The 18,753-nt window shown below is 37.5% G+C and overlaps 2 protein-coding genes across 4 annotated transcripts; one reads left to right on the top strand and one right to left on the bottom strand.

Moving 5' to 3' along the window:
• Window positions 1–1,698: 1,698 nt before the first annotated feature.
• Window positions 1,699–7,961, top strand: LOC149000032 (Transport protein particle (TRAPP) component). Its single transcript, XM_089140567.1, has 5 exons — window positions 1,699–1,896; window positions 2,031–2,128; window positions 3,438–3,537; window positions 5,195–5,377; window positions 7,557–7,961. The coding sequence occupies exons 1-5, from the start codon at window positions 1,840–1,842 to the stop codon at window positions 7,677–7,679; spliced, it is 561 nt and encodes a 186-aa protein (XP_088996693.1). The 5' UTR covers window positions 1,699–1,839; the 3' UTR covers window positions 7,680–7,961.
• Window positions 7,962–11,366: 3,405 nt separating this feature from the next.
• On the bottom strand, window positions 11,367–17,895 carry LOC149000031 (putative splicing factor 3A subunit 1). Of its 3 annotated transcripts, XM_089140420.1 has the most exons (4): window positions 17,652–17,895; window positions 17,254–17,300; window positions 14,819–17,022; window positions 11,367–14,665 (listed from the first exon to the last, which is right to left on the bottom strand). In XM_089140420.1, the coding sequence occupies exons 3-4, from the start codon at window positions 16,976–16,978 to the stop codon at window positions 14,396–14,398; spliced, it is 2,430 nt and encodes an 809-aa protein (XP_088996546.1). In that variant the 5' UTR covers window positions 16,979–17,022; window positions 17,254–17,300; window positions 17,652–17,895; the 3' UTR covers window positions 11,367–14,395. The 3 variants fall into 3 exon arrangements, with proteins under 3 accessions (XP_088996546.1, XP_088996547.1, XP_088996545.1); XM_089140421.1 differs by lacking the exon at window positions 17,254–17,300 and having other exon boundaries at window positions 14,819–17,052; XM_089140419.1 differs by lacking the exon at window positions 17,254–17,300 and having other exon boundaries at window positions 11,368–14,665.
• Window positions 17,896–18,753: the final 858 nt, after the last annotated feature.

Here is an 18,753-nt window from a genome sequence, read left to right as displayed (position 1 = left end):
TTGAGCTACATTAAAGATCAACTTTAAGCCCATATTTATTTGCACTTGTAATGGATGAATTAACTAAAGACGTTTAAGACATACCAAGTTAGAATCATGGAGAGCAGCTTTGAAATTAACAGGCTTTAAACTAAGTAAAACGAAGACATAATATATATGTCATGATCGAGCAGACGATGAAGTGATGAAACTTGATATAAGGAGATTTCTCAAAGTGATTGTTTTAGGTACCTAGGTTCAATCATAAATAAAAAAAGGGATATAGATAATGATGTTTCCCAAAGAATTAAAATATGATGGATGAAGCGGATAGGTGCGTAGGAAGTCCTATGTGATCAACATATTCCATTAAAGCTTAAAGAAAAATTCTATAGGACCATTATTTGACCAACTATGATGTATAGTGCAGAGTGTTGGACTGTTAAAAATAATCATATAAACAAACTTAGTATAACAGAAATGAGGATGCTAAGATGGATGAGTAGCAAGATTAGGAAAGATAAGATAAATCGTATCAGAGTTGGTCTAGGAGTTGCTCCCATGAGTCATAAGCTTTGAAAAAGTCGTTCAAGATGGCACAACTACGTTCAACGGAGACTTATAAATGCCCATGTACAGAGAAATGATATAATCGAGATTGAATGAACTAGAAGAACTAGGGACAGACCTATGATAACCTTAAGAGAAGTTATGAGAAAGGATATGTATAGCCTAGGCCTTGTATTTTACATGGCCTCAAACATAACTTAGTGAAATGCAAGAATCCATGTGGCCGACCCTACTTAATTGGAACTAGGCTTATTGTTGTTGTTGTTGTTGTTGTTGTATGAAGACGAAAAATAATAGAGTACAACCAAGATTTTTTACTCTTCTCAACCCTTTTGAGAGAGAGTATAAATATAAGAACCAATGAAGATCCTACTTCAAGTGAAAAGACTAGAATGTCCTTGTACGTAAAGAACACCCAAAACAAATCAAGACCACCAAAAACTTTGAGCCCACTAACTAGTCATTTCAAATAATTCAAAATCTTGAACAAGACCCATAGCCTGCTTGGTGATGGTCAAAGTTGAAAATGGTCATCGAGTAGCATTTAGCCCTGAAACATTTTACATGGTGAAAATTGATCTTCACCTCAAAAATTCACTCATCTGGAGATAAGAGGGTGTGTGTTTGTACGTTGATCCTGGTTCTACTTTAATTTGCCTTTTAGTGACAGTGAAACCAACAATAGAAAATGAGAAAATTGCAGCATCGTCATGACGTTTTATGCCGAATCTACCAACCCCCCCCCCCCCCCCAAAAAAAAAAAAAAAAAAAGAAGAAGAAAAAAAGTAACCCTATATTCAGTGTTGACCTGTTGAGAATCCAGATCATCACCCGGTCAGGGGAGCACTCTTTTGTGCTCCCCGATGGCTTCACCACCACAAATCCTGTGGGACCCACAATAAAAATAAAAATAAAAAAAAAAAAGAACCCATCATCCGACCCTTGGGTCGCCCTGTATTTATGTTGGTAAAGCCTCGACAGGGTAGTAAAAGTTGAACCCAACCTATGACTTATTTACTAAGAAGTGTTGGGTCAGTACTAATTGAACAACCTGTAATGGTGAATGAAATGATTTTATACATTGACGGATATGGGTATTAAGGCGAGGCTTCGCCCCTGGACCCGAGGGGATTTTGCCTCCTTTACCAATTGAACCGCCTATCGTGGTTCATCCGTACCCATTTGTTGCGCTCCTAAACTTACTGTGGCTGCCATTGGTCTCTGCAGAGCATAGAACCATTTGAGCAGAAGAAAAACTAGAGAGAGTATTCACAACTGATTCGAAATTCAATGGCTCCTCTCGTTCCGCGGTCTGGAGATGCCGTCTTCGCCAATGTCGAACGCGTGGTAAGAAGCCCTAATTCATGCTTCTTCGATTCCTTGTGAATTTTTTTACCAGGAAGTTCTTATGGTTCCTGAAATGGACTTGTATCAGTCACCTGCAACAATTGACCATTTCCCGTTTGTATTCGTGCGTTTAGAATGCAGAATTGTTTACTCTCACATATGGGGCGATCGTGCGCCAGCTTCTTACAGATCTGGAAGAGGTTGAGGAAGTCAATAAGCAGCTGGATCAGATGTAATTGGGCTCTTTCTCTTGGTTCTTATTCACTCTCTATTCTTACTTGTGAATGTATTACCTGATTGATTTCACTGTGGCCGAAACGTTTTATTGCCATTCAGGCTTCTTTGCTGTTTGTACTTTCTCTGAGTTTATCCTTGACATTGTTATGTGCTTGTTTTCAGAGCTTTGAGAGTTTTGGGTTTTATTTTTGTTGGGGTTAGGGTTTCAGATTTTATTTATGTTTTTGGATGGGTGAAGTGAACACTGTTGGAAACTGTTCGCAAGAATGAACTCGGTGGCCATACTTCAGATTCCTGTAAAAAAGTTTTATTTTTTTCACATTTGTTGCTTGCCTATTTATCTCTTCCTATTCTTTTACAATAAGTAAAGCTAGAAAGAGAAAACGAAAATACAAGTTTCATTATGGCATATATCATGTATTAAAGGAGAATTTGATGCAGGTACTGTTTTAGAATTTTTTTGGATGGGTGAAGTGAACACTGTTGGAAACTGTTTGCAAGAATGAACTTGGTGGCTATAATTCAGATTCCTGTAAAAACATTTTTAATTTTTTTCACATTTGTTGCTTGCCTATTTATCTCTGCCTATTCTTTTACAATAAGTAAAGCTAGAAAGAAAAAACGAAAAGGCAAGTCTCATCATGGCATATATCATGCATTAGAGGAAAATTTGATGCAGGTACTGTTTTAGTTTTCTGAAAATTCTTGATTTGTCGGTGCTAACCTGAATTTAGAGTTGCGACCTTCTTATCCCTTTGTCTCTCAATAAAGTTTCTCTTGGAAAAAGAATTTCTTATTGGTTAAAGAAAGAAGTGAAGACACATATTAATCTGCATTATTGGTTGTAGCACTATCTAGGAACTGGGGAACACTGGAACAATATAATACTGATCCTGATTTATATCTCCATCTTCAAAGGAACATGCTTTCAAATAAATAAAAAAAAAGAAAAAATGTTTACCTACTCATCAAAATCTTGTCTTTTCAATTTGAAGCCACTTGAAAAACTAGATTTATGGTGGGTCTTCAGTTCTTAGCTTCCTGATCATAGTCAACACGCATAGGTAAAAGAAAGAAGATGTTTAATTAACCTGAGAGATTTTAATTCATGAGTTACCAATTATACTATGAATTTGATTTCTGAGCTAGCAGATGGTATGGAACTTCGGGTTGCCACATCACAATCATGATAATCTCCTTGAGCCTTCATGAACTGTTTCTCCTTTTATTTATAATTTTAACTTTGCTCACTAATGTACGGTTAATAATTCATGGTGTCTGTTGGTCTATTGCATCTTCTGCAGGGGTTACAATATTGGAATTAGATTGGTTGATGAATTTCTTGCAAAATCTGGTGTTTCCAGATGCATTGACTTCAAGGAAACAGCTGAAGTCATAGCAAAGGTCTCTTGAACCTATCTTGTTTCATATCTTTGACAATTTTTTTAAATGAATTTATTTCTCCAGAATAGCTATGCAGTTGAGTTGTTCATATTTATTGTAGAAATGTCTCTATATTATCATTCCTAAGGAGGAACCAGTGCTGTCTTTTTATGATTTAGTGGAATAGATCTACACTATCAGACGAATGGTCAGCAACTTGCTTCTTAGTTGGGTTTGGGGGAGGAAAATTTACCTAAGGATAGAGATCAAATGGATGAAAAGAGCGGGGTAATTCTTCTCCATTCAGTTGCAAACTTAGTAACATATTTAAAGTTAACTTTATGTGTAATGGAATCAAATTTGTTCTGGTTTGAGTTTCTTCCTTTTTTTCTCTTTTGTGTGTGGTGTGGTTGGGGGGGGGGGGGGAGAGTCAGTGGTTTGGGATTTCTTTCTTCACTTCATAGGTTTTGGTCTTCTAAAATATAAACTCACAACATGCTTCTGAGATGCTTTACTACTTAAAAAGGAGGAAAATTAAAATTGTTGATAAACCCTGAAAAGAAAATGGGAATTTATGCCAGCAGGCTGAGGAACTGAGAAATATTCCTTTTAAGTGGATGAGTCTGGTTATTTATATTGTATTGAGTGAACAATACCAGCTTTGTAATCTCAAATTGCCTGTTTGATTACATAATCTATCAACAGTTATCTGGCTTACCGGTTCACAGTTTTTAATATTAACAGAAGGCTAAGTCCTATTATGGCTGTATATAATGAAACCTTTTGTCAATTTAAGTGATATGTGATCTTCATTTTGAATGGTAGTCTTAGACTGCAGTTGCAATATTATGAGAACACTAGATTGAGTGTTCTTTTCACAATTTGTCATCAGTGGTTGTGAATGATTAACTTTTTTGATCTTTTCAACCTTTGGTTCCGTAGGAGTAAGTCAGAAAGATACAGTAATAGAACCATCTGATTTGATTAATTTTCAATAACCATGAGAGGATCATCTTAGAGTTTTCCTTCTTTGTTCAACTCTACTTCCCATATTCATTTTGCTTTTCATGACCCTGTTGCCAAATTGGAACCTTGGTATTCTGTGTTGAACTTGTGTTCCATACTTCCATGTCATTGAATCTTTCAAAAAGGTCTAGGCTGTTACTTGAATGAAGGATAATATCATTAATCCATGTATTTTTGTTCGAGTTGGACTTGTTGACAATCACTGATTTTTAAATGAGAGGGGGAAAAATATTCACTCCAGAGATGCTTCTTCAAGCAGAAACATGGTAGTGCTGAATGAAGGTAGAGAATGAAAAGAAATGCTGTCTTCTTCTTGACAGTAATCATCCACTTCAATGTTCTGAAGGTCTGTGGCTGAAAACTTTTTTGATTTATTTTAGGGTGGTTGTGAGTAAAGTAGGTAGTCCAAGGGTTTAGATTAGTCAGCATATTGAAACACATTGAAACTCTTGACCTTTAACGGGAAATAGTTTAGAATTGCTAGGCATAATGAGAAGAAAAAAGAATTATGAATTAGGTGGCCATAAATTTTAGTGTACTGGGAATAATTATGATAGAAGAAGAGCAAGAATAGTAGTAGATAAATATTCTGAAGAATTGTTTGTCAGTAAATATTTTTACTAATATACACATTGTTGATACTCTTGTACAGGTGGGGTTTAAGATGTTCTTAGGGGTCACTGCATCTGTGACCAACTGGGATGCTGATGGGACCAGTTGCAGTCTTGTCTTGGAGGATAATCCATTAGTAGATTTTGTTGAGCTTCCAGATACATGCCAAGGACTCTATTACTGCAATGTCCTCAGTGGAGTTCTCAGAGGAGCACTAGAGATGGTAAGTACCTAAATTTTCTGAGTTGGTACATATACTGACTGGTTTTATAAACCATAATGCAGTCATCAGATTGTTGTTTCCTTTTATGAATTGTAGTTTCATATTATGAAATGTTCAACTTTGCAAGTTTCTGTTGTTTTTAGATAAATCTCAATTTAAAAGTTTGTCCGCTTTAATCTACTTTTGTTTGCACTGGTAAAATTGCATGTGCAAATGCATGTGTTGGGATCTGCTCAAATATGAACTTATTAAATGAATTTTTATTAGTATATTACTAATCAATTGGTGATTTTACCTGTTCCTATCTATTTTTTCTACATGCAGAAGACTAACCCAAGATCATATAATGATTCATATTTTTTTTGGTTTTTTATTGAAAAGTTTGTGATGTCAAGATGGAATTTTTCTGTTCTTAAGTTTTGTGATGATTGTGCACAAGAATTTTGAAGGCCTTGAAGTTTATCACTGGTCATTTTGTACAAAGTAGTAAAGTTTACAAACATATTTTTCTTGTTAAGTCAAACTCAGTTTTCATTGTTTTTAGTTCTAAATTTTAACAGAAATCTCACTTTTTAGTTTAATAAAAGACTTAAAACAATAGCATTTCGCTTAAACAAGGTTTCTTCCAAATAAGAAGAGTTACCTGAACAACAGCCACATGGAGGAAGGTACCACATGATCCCCACTTCTCTTTTGGGATTAAATAGAATATCCAACAAATTTCAGTACCTCTATTTTGAACGAAGGCAATGCCTACCAGTAAGGGTATATGCTCCCAAGTGTAAAAAGTTTGCAAAGTGAGCCATATACTATGATTGCATTTCAAAAGCCCCAATTCATAGGCCAAAACAGCCTAAATAGGCGTTAGACAAACCAAAAGATTCGCTAATGTATTGTTGATTACTTCTCTTTTCTTCTACTCTTTTATAGTTTAGAAAGTACAGTAAACTCCTTACACTATAATAGATTACTTAATCATGTAATTTTTTAAAATATTTGGAACTTCTTTTAGAACACTAAAATGGATTGCTGAAAAACAACATTAGTAAAATGAAAAAAATTAAATGTTTAGGGAAAATTACATATAGACCCCCTGGATTTTGAATCAATTACATATACTACCTCTGGAAAAAAAATCAATTACAAATGCCCCCCTGCTGTTAAGTGTTGGGGTTAAATGATGATGTCATTGGTTAACAAATATACTAAATACCCATTTTAGCCTTCTTTCATTTGGTGCCCTTTAAAGGGCAAATTACATATAGACCCCCAGAATTTTGAGTCAATATATATATATATATATAAATAGTTGAATCTATTCCGTTCTTGATGTATTCAACAATATGGCTTGGACAGTCCATGGGTTAGTTGGCAGTTTTGGCAGAAGGAAAGGTGAGCAGGGTGTTGGTAACACATCTTAGGTGGTTCCTCAACCCAAAGTTTCAAGCATCCAGCCCTCTTCCCAAGGCACTGGGTATATATAAAAGGTGCCAATTTCTTGTGATCTGTGCTTCTGTGGGCAAAATTAAAATTGCAATCAGAGTGGTTGCAACTCTAGATTTTTAAACTGTGTACTTCCAAGTAAATGATGAACTCGACAGTTAATGAATATGTTGGTTCCCATAACTACGGCATGCAATCTGAAAGGATGGAATTCATATTTAGTTATTCTGACTACGTGTAAATTGGGCCTTGTTTCAAATGTGTATCACTCAAGAGAATGTAAACTATAAGGATGGAAACTTGCAGCAAAAGCGTTACTGGACAATTTTCTCCCTAATTTTTGGTTTAGAATGCAATATATTCCAGAAAATAAAAAGTAGATAATCAGGATGTTTGTCTGTTGAATTGATTCTAGCATTCAGAAACTTTAGTAGATAATTTCATGTTGAAAGTGTTCTAGTGGTTCTTTGGAAGAGCTGACATGAACTCTGAGGATGCAACATGATTGAGTAGGTTGTCTTGCAACTTGGAGTAATGACAAGCTAGACTGCTAGATGATTTTTTTTTCCTTCGAAAGAGGGGGAGAGGGGGGGGGGGGGGGGGGGGGGGTGGAGGGTTGGTGTTGAAGGTGGGATTCTATTCATTAACTTGACAACCCCCTCTCCCTTTTTTTTGCTGTGTTGTGTGCCAGATTTCATTTTGATTTATTTTTAATTTGTATTCTGTCCTGTTTCAGGTCTCAATGAAGACTGAAATCACGTGGGTACGTGATATGCTCCGAGGAGATGATGCCTATGAATTGCGAGTGAAACTTCTGAAACAAGTTCCAGAAGAATACCCATACAAGGATGATGAGTAGCCTGTTTTTTCATGTGTGCACTTCCTGTATATGCAGCTTAAGTTTCAGTTTCTCCTTAACTGTTAGAATGTTGTTCATTTGAATATTTATGATTCTTCTGTCATATTTCCCTTTCAGTAGTTTATGATTTTCTAATGCACATTGTAATGACTTATGCATTATGAGGGTCTCAACCCTGCATCGAAAATATCCAACTGTGTGTTGTAGACTGGATTAGTTTTTTATTTTTATTGTCTTGTTCTGATGATTAATGCTGCTCTTCATAAAGTTCATTTCAGTTGTTTGGGATGAGAAGCTTTCTTTGTATTGGTTCTCGCTTGTGATATCAGTCAGACTAGAACAATAAACTTCCCTTCCCTCTTTAAATTGTGGGGGATGAGAAAGCATACAGAGGACCAAACATCTGAGAAATGCATGGGCCACTCTGACCATTGGATTGAGCCAACCCCAAGAACTATCAATATCAGATGGCACACCCCTGGACAGTATAGCTTGCTATCCACTGGATCTCTTTCTGAGGCATAGAGTTACCATGAGAATTGGTCATCAATCCAAAATGTTAAAGCCAACTCAGTCATCTGGGTAAATGTTCGAGTTGCTAAAGGGATCTGACAGTTCTTCAAACCAGCAAAATACTTATAGTGAGAAAAGCTTATGTTATGAAGTTAATTCTTGGTGAACTCTGATGAACATCCCAACCAACTCTGATGGAAATTACTTCTTGATGAAGCAGGATTCAGGTCGTTTATATTTGCTCCCTCTGAGACAAGCAGTTATTAAAATTTGCATTTTAATGTAGTCAAATTTCAGCTTTCACAAATCATCATATTATCTCTATCTGCTTAACAAACTTCAGCCGTAGGTCTAGATTTGCCTATAATATCTATCATTAACCTTCAATGAGGGAAAGAAGAACCCATTGCAACACCACATCGACCTACCCATTAGTGGTCACCCCCTTATAATTTCAGGTAGAAGTCATGATTCACAATAAAAAGAAAAATGTAGGATAGGCTGCGGTATGTTTTTGACAATAGTTTGTATTCGCATTAATGGATTATGGGAATGCACAAGCCCCATTAAAGCAAAGGCAAGTAGGTGGATTTGTGTGTCCATCAGGCCAGGTTTGGATCAATATTATCATGCACATTGCAAATATTTTCTAACATTATGCATCTCAAGTGTACTTTGGTTTACCAAAAAAAAAAAAAAAAAGTGTACTTTAAAATGGTAGCCTTGATCATGGAACAAAATTCCTAGCGATAAACTTTTGAAATCACCCCATTTAAAATAATTGTTAAAAATCAAAACACCATAATTAAAAACCAAATTCCTCTTTAATTATCAAAAGCCCAATATACCCTTTTTGTTTAAAAAAAAATTCAAACAATTGGGAAATTCGTGGAAACCTGAAAAATTTTGTGGAAACGTTTGATTTTATCAATTTTGTGAAAAATTGCAACTTTTTCCCTTTAATTTATGTAGCTTTCCCAAATTTTCAATTTTTTGGTTAATTTTATGTTTCCCCAAATACCGCATGCTTTGACATAATACCCCCCAGATCCATTTAGGTCTTCCCTATCCAAAGTGCGTATTCCCTCTTAATGATTATTTTAAGCATATTGATGACCAAACTCATAAAGTTTAATTGTTAGGATTAATTTGACAACCATAGGCATAAAATGTCATGGGATATATATGTTAGTTTGGGGTTGGAGGAGTAGATATTTAAAGCTATAGTACTACTCAACTCAAGGAAGTTGAATCTACTCTTGGCACTCATCTTACCACTAAGTTGTATTTTCCTTTTATTGTCAACTATTTTGAAGTTAGAAATTATATATTGAATGTTATGTGCTTTAAGTAGTTAAGTTTATAATGTACTTTTTGGACAACTCTACATTGATGTTATGTACATTGAATGACATATCTACATTGATTTTTGAGCAAAATAAAACAAATGTATTATTTATACTCTAATTAGCTTAAATACAGGATCCCACCCCAAAATGCTCTCTAAAACCTGCAAAGTTGCAAGGATTAAATCAATCATTATCGAAATTGCCCAAGTTTCCACCTAAGTTTCCCATTTTCACTCGGTCGAAACTTGAGTTTCCCTCGAATTTTTTACCATGGTAGTCATGATTAGGGTTTGGGTTTGCACCTTTGACATTTAGATTTGAAATGCAAAAACTGTCATGTATTCTCCAATACTTAATCAATATTGATTCTTTCATGTATTATTGTTAATTTTTAATCCAAAAGACGTAAGGAAATTTTAGTCCCACCTCGAGTTATCCACTAATATTAGTGTCGATCCCTTGAGTTATTGCACCCCATTACTAACACCGTTCGTGTCATTACATTCTTATTTATTTATTTTCAATATTACTCATATATTCTAAATTTAAAAACACTACAAAAAATCATATTTTCCAAGCTTTGAGAGGATTTATGATTGGAAGAGAAAGAAGTCGCAAACAATAAAAAAAATATGAAGAAACGAGTTGAACATAAGGATTTTGCGTTCTAGCATCTACTAAAATAAGTCAACAAAGGGAGTGAAAAATGTTGGCAAAAAACTAATGTTGTACCTTAGCTGCATATGAATCGAGAAACTGTGCAAAATTTTTTGTTTTTCTTATTCAGGCCAGTGTTGGGGAAATGGTCAATGGACCATGGTTGTCAATTGAGGTCACAGTATCTGAACCTCTCCCCAGAATTATTGAAATAAGGCAGCATTGGAAAAATGCCCCCTTAGACTCAGCTTATTCGGAAGCTTCACCTTTATTTTCTTCTTTGAACGTATGCTGAAACCTTAAAGCTGTGAAGGTACAGCTGGAGTCAACTCCCTTGAGTCTAAGATGATATGTCGAATTCTCCATGATGGTAGCTTATGATGTTGCATCAGTTGAATTATATTGAAGTTATCTCCTTCAACTATAATGTGGAAAGATGGAAATTTGCTGCCACTGAAAGAGCCTTTAATAGTGCTAGAACCTTAGCCATTGAAGCTTCTTGTTGTCCACATCCTTTATCAGAACAGTAACACCATTTTCTCTGTGCAATCCCTCCTATGCCTCCAAACCCCGCTTGTTTGGAGCATTCCAAACTGAAACCTTCCACATTGATTTTACTCCTATCATTTGGAGGGGGTCTCAAAACTTATTTGAGGCATCTGCTTTGCTATTAGATCTTGTGGGACTTCATTGCTGTAGTCTTTTGTCACTAAATCTACAAAATGAAACAATTGTAATGGATTCAATGGATTCTTGGATGGAGACCTGTGTACGACATTAGTTTAATTTGCCCACAATGTATTCGGATGCAGTCATAAACTATCACAACTTCCTGTGTGTGCTTCGATCCAGCGAAGGCTTGATGAAACTGCCTTTCTATGCTTTCAGTTTGTTGTTGTCTACACTCTTGGAAGTGATTCCATACCTGTATGTAAAAGATTACAATGCAAGAACATGTGATCTGATCCACTATTGTTGCTCCACAAAGAACACAGTTCAGGTAGGGTGCAACCCTTTTGTCTCAGGAGAGCTTTTCGTTGGCAGTTCATTATGTTATGAAATTCCACAAGAGAACCTAAGTTTATGGAGCTATTAAGAGACGTAAACATCTTGAACACGCTAGATCACTTGCCCTGTGATGGGTTGTGCACTCCATCTCCTGAAATTTCAACCAATCAGGTTTGCCAACAGAGTTTTGGTCCATTCCCAGTTGGGATGCAAGAGATGTATCCACTCAATGTGTTGGGCAGCCAAGGGTTTTCATGGATCCTTGTATTTTGCCCATGTCCAACCGTCTCGACAATAGCTGCATTTTGCAGATCTCCGGCCAGTATACTCCGCCATCCCTCGTTGGCTGACCATGTAGCATGGAGATCTGCTGGAAACACTTAACCTTCACAGTACTTGCCCATAGAGAGATAGCTCAGTCTTCTTCATACGCAGATCAAATCATGGAATTATCAATCCAACTCTGAATGACCATCTGTTTATTTTTGTTAGGTGATTACATTAGAATCAAGAATCACATGCCCATATAACCTATGCCTGAAAATTGGAATTATTTGGAGTTTATGGTCTGACATTTAGATTCATGAAATACCCAAATGGACCCAAAGAATATGAAAACCGAACTCTCATAATCATGCTAGCCAAATCTATTCTAAAGATGAATCAGCTGATAAGATCTGGATCACTGAATAAGTAAATTTTTAAATGAATGTCGATCGACAAGAAAAATTAACCTAACCGGAAAAATAACATCCAACATCCCCTGGGTGCTGCAATCCCACCAGCTGACCTCAAAGTTCTTTATCTAGCAAATGGAAGCTAAAATTAGGCCTTCCTGAATCTGACTTGATGAAGGCCAACATGGTGATCATTGGTCTTTGATCATAACCAGCCGATGGATCAGAAAGGGAGATCAGGAAGTTTGGATGTGTGGGGAAATGAATGGGCATATACAATGAGAACGGGAAGACACCGAGGAAGGAGACCAAGAGAAAGATGCATACCAATGAAATACAACAGCAAGCAACAGAGAAAGGTGTAACCTGCTAGGACTCTAGGAGAAAGGGGGATCCAGACATCAATAGAATACTAGCTAGTATACAGAATTTCATTACGAGGGACTAGTGGATAGATCCTTAACCCAGCTGAAATTAGCAGACTATAAAGAACCCACATTCTCCATCTGATCATAAATACATACATAACTGTGGTTATGAACAGACAAAAAAGCCACACATGAACCATGGCTTCTATAATAAGTAGGTAATGATTAAAAAAATCCATTTCTCATTGTATCAAGATTACATTAGACAGGCATCCAGGCAAAACTTCATGAAAAGTATTACCACGGCACCATGAAAGAGCTAAAACCTTAAGAGGTCCACCAAAACATAAGCTTTAAAGACGATGTTTCGTACTCTGCACTTCATGCCCCAGAATTCTCCAATGAAGAGGTAACCCAACCTCGCAATGACGCCAAGGATGTTTAACAGAATAACACAACATATAGTCCTGAAAGTGTTCAACCTAGATCCGGGGCATTAAGCACAATAAAACAATATTTAATGAACATGGCTTTACCTACCCAAAACACCAGAAGCTGGAGTACATCATCAATGCACTTCAAGATTGCTGCAGCATCCATAATCCAGTCATAATTATATTGGACTCAGATAAATCCATAATACAGCTAAAGCAGTTTTGCCAGGTAGAGAAATCACACTTGAACTTGGCAACTATTTCCTAAACATACAGTGGAACCTAATCAATTAATGAAGACTTCAGGTAGGAACCAAAATACCTGAGAAGAGGATGTCAAGCTCACTCCAGGATCCATTCATCACAAGGGTGCACCATGGTACACTTCAGAACTGAATGGAAACGGAGGTCAAAGAAATAATTCCATTCTTCAAATTCTTCTCCCAAGGTGAAAATAGATAAATATGAACCAAACCGAAGTAAAGTAACTAAGAAACAAGACTTCTCTGGGGTGTAGGTGTTGTGTAGGTGTACTATTGGTGTAGGTGTCATGTAGGTGCACCATACTGCCTACCAACATTCAGAAAGCTTATACGGATTCATTGAAAACATACTTTACCAATTTTCCCAGTTCCTATTCACAGCTTAAGAATTTCTGGCCACTTCCAAAGACTCAAATTGAAGAATTCGAAGAACTATGCAATGTGAATTGTGATGTAGACATTTCCATGTCCATAAAGATCAATATTAGAGAGAATCTGAATAGGTTGTCTAGCCATTGCATTGAGTAATTGAACTGTCCTATACCATGAAGAGAGAGGCAGATTTAAACGAAAACAGAAATTTTGAAAACTTGGGGATAGCTTGCCTAAAATCTTAAAAGAGACAAATATATCAATGTCTAAAAGTAGAAGAGCAACCCAGAGCACAACACTCCTGCTACTGCAGGACCCAGGAGGGCAAGTGTACTTAACCTAACCCCTTTCTCCTGCCACTTAGTGGGAAAGGCCGTTTCCAGGATTTGAACTCAAAACCAACAAGTTGCAATACTGCAATGGTTAGGTTTGTACACTACAAATGGGACATATCTTGTGGTGTGGAAATACCACTAAACAAACTGAACAATGAAAATACATTCACTGTCCAAAACAAAACAGCTACACACTGGTCCAAATTGAAGACCCTCTGAATACCGACCTGGATTTTTTGTTTATTTACTTTTTCTGAGACACAACATCAGCCTTGATTAGAAATAAATAAAATAGACAAAAATAAAATTAGAAAAAAAGGGCAGACCGCAGCATAGATGAGAGACAGTAAAGACAAAAGTATAACAATACTATCATAGTCTAGCCCCTAAACACCAGCAAGAAATCCTAAGTAATAGCACAATTGTGCTGCATCATCATTCTTACAAGCTAACCATAAACATATGAAAAAAAAAAAATGTGAAATATATATAACCAACCACTGACCTGCTAAGCACAAGCAGAAGGAATTAGCATATAATGCTATTGTCCTTGAGTAATCGGCACCATGACGCAAGATCAATTGTGGATACCAAATTAAAACAAGTTTAGAAACAATCTGGATATTATAGATAAATGTAGTCTCCAACAGTACAACGGAGAATACAATCCCACAGCAAAAATTTTTATCGTGAAGAACACCTGGAGCCATAAGAAAGAAACAATGTAACCTTTAACTACCTCATCTCTTTCTGCCACCACGTTCTCTTAGAGCAAGGGTAAGGGTTTCTCCAGCTCCAATATTGTAATATGCAAGTGACAAATTATCCTTGAGAAAACCAGCTCTTCCACTTAGTTTCTGTTTGTTTGCAGGAAGTTGAATCTCTCCAGCAATTTTCTCCTTCAAACTGGAGACTGTCTCAGATAGACTCTGAATAGTGATTTCCAGGAGTTGTCCTTTGAGATTTCCTTCATCAATATTTGGAACAGAGACAGCAATTCGAACAGGTCCCTGAAGTACAAAAATGCAAATTAGATACAGAAATTTGAAGGAAATTCAAAACCAAAACAATAATATAATATAAAATAATAGAACAAAAAGGAATAACACACCCAACAAAAATAATAATAGTAAGTTAATAAAAATTATAAACATGAATGATACCGGATGTTGAGCCAAGAACTGATCCTCTGGTATGAGATAATCATCAAGTCTCTGCCTCTTTGGCTCAGGCTCATCAGGCAGCGGTGGAGGAGCTTCCTCTGGGGGTGGGGGTGGAGGCATTCCTTGGGGCAAGGGCGGGGGTGGAACAGCAGGCATAGCAGGAGGGGGGCCAGGAAGTGTAAAAGGCCGAGGAACAGCCAATGGAGTGAATTGTGACCCAGGTGGAGGAGGGACAGGAATATTTGGAGGGTTAGAAATTGATGGAGGCATTGGGGGAGGTCGGTTCACCATAACAGCTGGTTGTCCTGACAGCATTGGCATAGGAGGTGGTGGCCTAATTGATGGAACCATTGGCATAGGCATGCCAGTAGGTCTGGGAGGAGGCGCAAAGAGTCCACCACTGGTTGAAGTAGAATATTGAACAGAATTTGGCGGCATACGCAGAATATTCAGTGCTAGTCCAGGGGGTGGAGGAAGGGGACGAACAGATGGTATAGTGGGTTTAGGAGGAGGTGCAGCAGGACCCAGTAGGGCTCTTCCCTCATCATTAGCAGCATCCATTTGAACATCTCCAGAGAGATTCTGAGCCATGGCCTGGTTTGCAGTTCGCCCGATACTTCCTGTGTGGCCATCCCATATGACTTGTTTTGGTTGTTCCTCTTTCTTTTTCTCAATCTCTGCCTTAACAGCATTGGAAACTTCTTCTTCTGTTGTCCCAAAGATATCCGGACGAGTCCGAGCAAGCCCAACAATGTTCTTGGAGATTTCATCATCTGCAGCTAAAGTAGTCTCCCTAATCTTGGCCATCATCCTCTCTTTCTGCTCCTTGTATTTGGGATCAATAAGTGAAATCCGCATGTGCTCTGCCATCTCATTAATAGGAACCAATTCTCCTGTAATTGGGGAGACAACAAATTTTGTTGGGTCTCTTTCTGCTGGAATTCTTTCCTCAGGTCTCTTCCAGTTCTTTACTATTCTCATTGGCGGTTCTGATTCATCAGAAGTTGCCTTTGTCTCATTCTTCTTATCATCATTGTTCTCTTCAAGACTAGCAGCTCTCATTCCCTCTTCAACAAGATGAACCTCTTCTTCATCCATCTCCATATCATCCTTCCCAGGCTCCACAACTTCCACTTCTTGCTCCAGAGCTGAAGTCTTGCTCCTACTTACAACCTCCTCCAACGTCATTGGTGGGGGCAGCTCCTCATCTTCATCATCCACAAACTCTATCATCTCAACGACAACAAAATCATGCCAATCTATCATTGCCATCTGCATCCTCTCCTGCTCAATCTCATCTTCAGCTTTCTGCCTTGCCTGCTCTTGTGACTTCTCCCACTCAAGCCGGTGCAAGCACCGTTCGAGAACAGTAGTCATGTCAGCCACGCTATTCCTCAACTTCTCAGTAAGACCTTTGGGAGGCATTAGGACCTTTGAATATGCATCAGCAAGTCCAGTAAAGAACATAAACATGCTATGGGTTGGCTTAAGAAAATGAAACTGTGGGTTATTAATCTCTCGACTAGTCAATCCAGTCAAAAATGATTTGCCATTCCGAGCAACAAACTGCGCAGTAAGCTTAATGATATCCAGTTCCTCCCCTGTAATACCTTCAGGTAACCGGACTGTATACTGCTCTGCCTCTGGGGGCTCAAGTACCTTACGAACTGGTTTAAACTGAGCAAAAAGATCAGGTTTAGTTGCTGCTTCATTTGCATCAACTTGTGGTGCAGCAGAAGGGACTGTCTCAGAGACAACAGATGAATCAGAAGGCTTCAAAGTTTCAGGTTGTTGAGCGGAGGATTGAAGCTGGGTCCGAAACTCAGACAAACGATGCTGGTAATAGGCATGATAAGGATCAGTGCTGTTCAAGAAATTGAATTTTGCATTCCCCGCATTATTTGCAATGATTCTCTTCTCAAAATCAGGCCCATTCTTGGCCACAAACTGCGAAGTTTTATCCACGATTGTTCGGATATCAGGAGGTGGGTGTATGATTCCAATAGTTCTTGTGTGAGTGGCAACCGGGGCAGGAGTTGAGTTCACTTTATTCTGCTCTTCATCCGCTGGTTTCTCAGGCACTTGAGATAGGGGTAGGGTGCCAAGATTCCCATCAGATGGAGGTGCAGGAAGAGGTAAAATTGGTAAAGCGCCCAGCATCGTTGCTGTATTATAAACTTCTCACACGTTCATCAATCAAACTCCTACAGTGATCACAAAGATTATTCTACAATCTGCAAATTAAGAAAGCTCATTACACTAATCAAACATGAAGAGTTAAAAAGAAATAAGACTGGGTTTCGAGCAAATATTTGAATGGTATTCCAACAAAAAGGGCGGTTCTGCTATCAATCACAATGATCTGCAAATAAAAAAACATTGCCGCATAATTAGTTCTTTGAGCTTAAAATAAAACTAGGGTTTGAGAAAATAACGAATGGTTATACGACAAAACTGGAGGTTCTGCAACCACCGAAAAAATCTGCAAATGAGAAAAATATTGGGCTCAATTAGTTCCCATGTACACAAAGGAAACACAGAATAAAGGAAAATTGGGGTTTCAGACAACCGTCAAAATCAATGTACCCAAACGATGGCCATAGAATTTATGGGTTTTTAACATCAAAGGGCAAAAATTAACTAATTTATGAATATTTACAGAAATAAAAAGAACCAATGATCCATCAAACGGTCAAGAAGAATGCTAGGAAGTAAAAAATAAAAAAAGTTCCAAATTCGTCACAATCAGCATAATCAGCAAGATTGAAACATTAAACAGAGTAAACAAAGTCCCAAATTGGTGGCAACAGAGTAAATGAGAAGATTTTCAAACCTTCGCAGGTTCGGTCGAGGGAGTCTGAAGAGAGAACGACCTTGGCAGGTTCACAGAGGGAGACTGAAGAGCGCCGACGACCTCCGCCGATAGAGACCAAGCGAGGACGAACAGCTTCCCTTCGTGGGAGAAAGAGTGAGAGGTGGCTGGAGAATGAAAGGCATCGAGGTTTGAGGTTTCATACTGAGAGCTTATGTTTTGTTGTCAAAAAGACAGAAACGCCATTATTTCTTCAACATTTTTCGGATTTGGATGAAAAAAAATGAATAAGGCACCATTGGTTTGAATGTGGTGGGAAAAAAAAATATGTGGGACTAGCAATGACTTTGTAGAAAAGTTTCAAATGTGAATCTTACTTTGTTATATCTTATACATTTCCACCAAAGTCTCTTTGAAAAGGAATAAGATGAGAAAAGTAACAAGCAATAGATAAGGAAGTTTATCTGCCGGCTTACCAACCTCACTAAACCAAACAACCCATACTTTGGGATTTCACGGGAAAAAAAAAGATTTCAACATTTTTCCCACCTCATAAACAATGCCTAAATGAAAGCAAAAGTAACATAGACGGGAGCTCACTATTAAAGCACAAGTTACAAAGTATGAGAGCTCTCATTGGCACATGCCAATAGAGCAAAATTAAGGACAAATTGAGACAGATCCAATCTAGGGTTAGGAAAAAGACTAGTGACTGTTGTACTTTGGACAAGCGTCGATAGAAAGTGTAAGTGATAAACAGGCAGCGGTCGAACCGGAGATAGGTACAACAAAAAGAGACTACTCTGAGAAGTCCAAGTGTTGACAAACAAAATATTAACAAACTATTCTCTTCACCTTTTGAAGAAGAAACATCAATTATACCAAAAATTCTAGGAGGTTGGTTCAAAATGAAGTAGTTAGTTTTTGTCCAATAGTTATTTGCTTCTAAGAAATACCTCCAAGTATGAATCATACTTCGATTTGCCTAATCCCTAAGGTTGAGAATGCGGGTTCGGCAAAACATTTTATGTCAATTAGTCTATGCAATGTGAGCTACAAAATCATAGCAAAACCTGTTGCCACCCAAATGAAACCCCTTTAAAGAAATTTATCTTCCCTCTCC

Source organism: Hakea prostrata, chromosome 11 (genome assembly GCF_041222555.1).
Source record: "Hakea prostrata isolate BN-2017 chromosome 11, UWA_Hpros_2, whole genome shotgun sequence".
Lineage (NCBI taxonomy): Eukaryota > Viridiplantae > Streptophyta > Magnoliopsida > Proteales > Proteaceae > Hakea > Hakea prostrata.
This window is presented reverse-complemented; position numbering and strand designations above follow the sequence as displayed.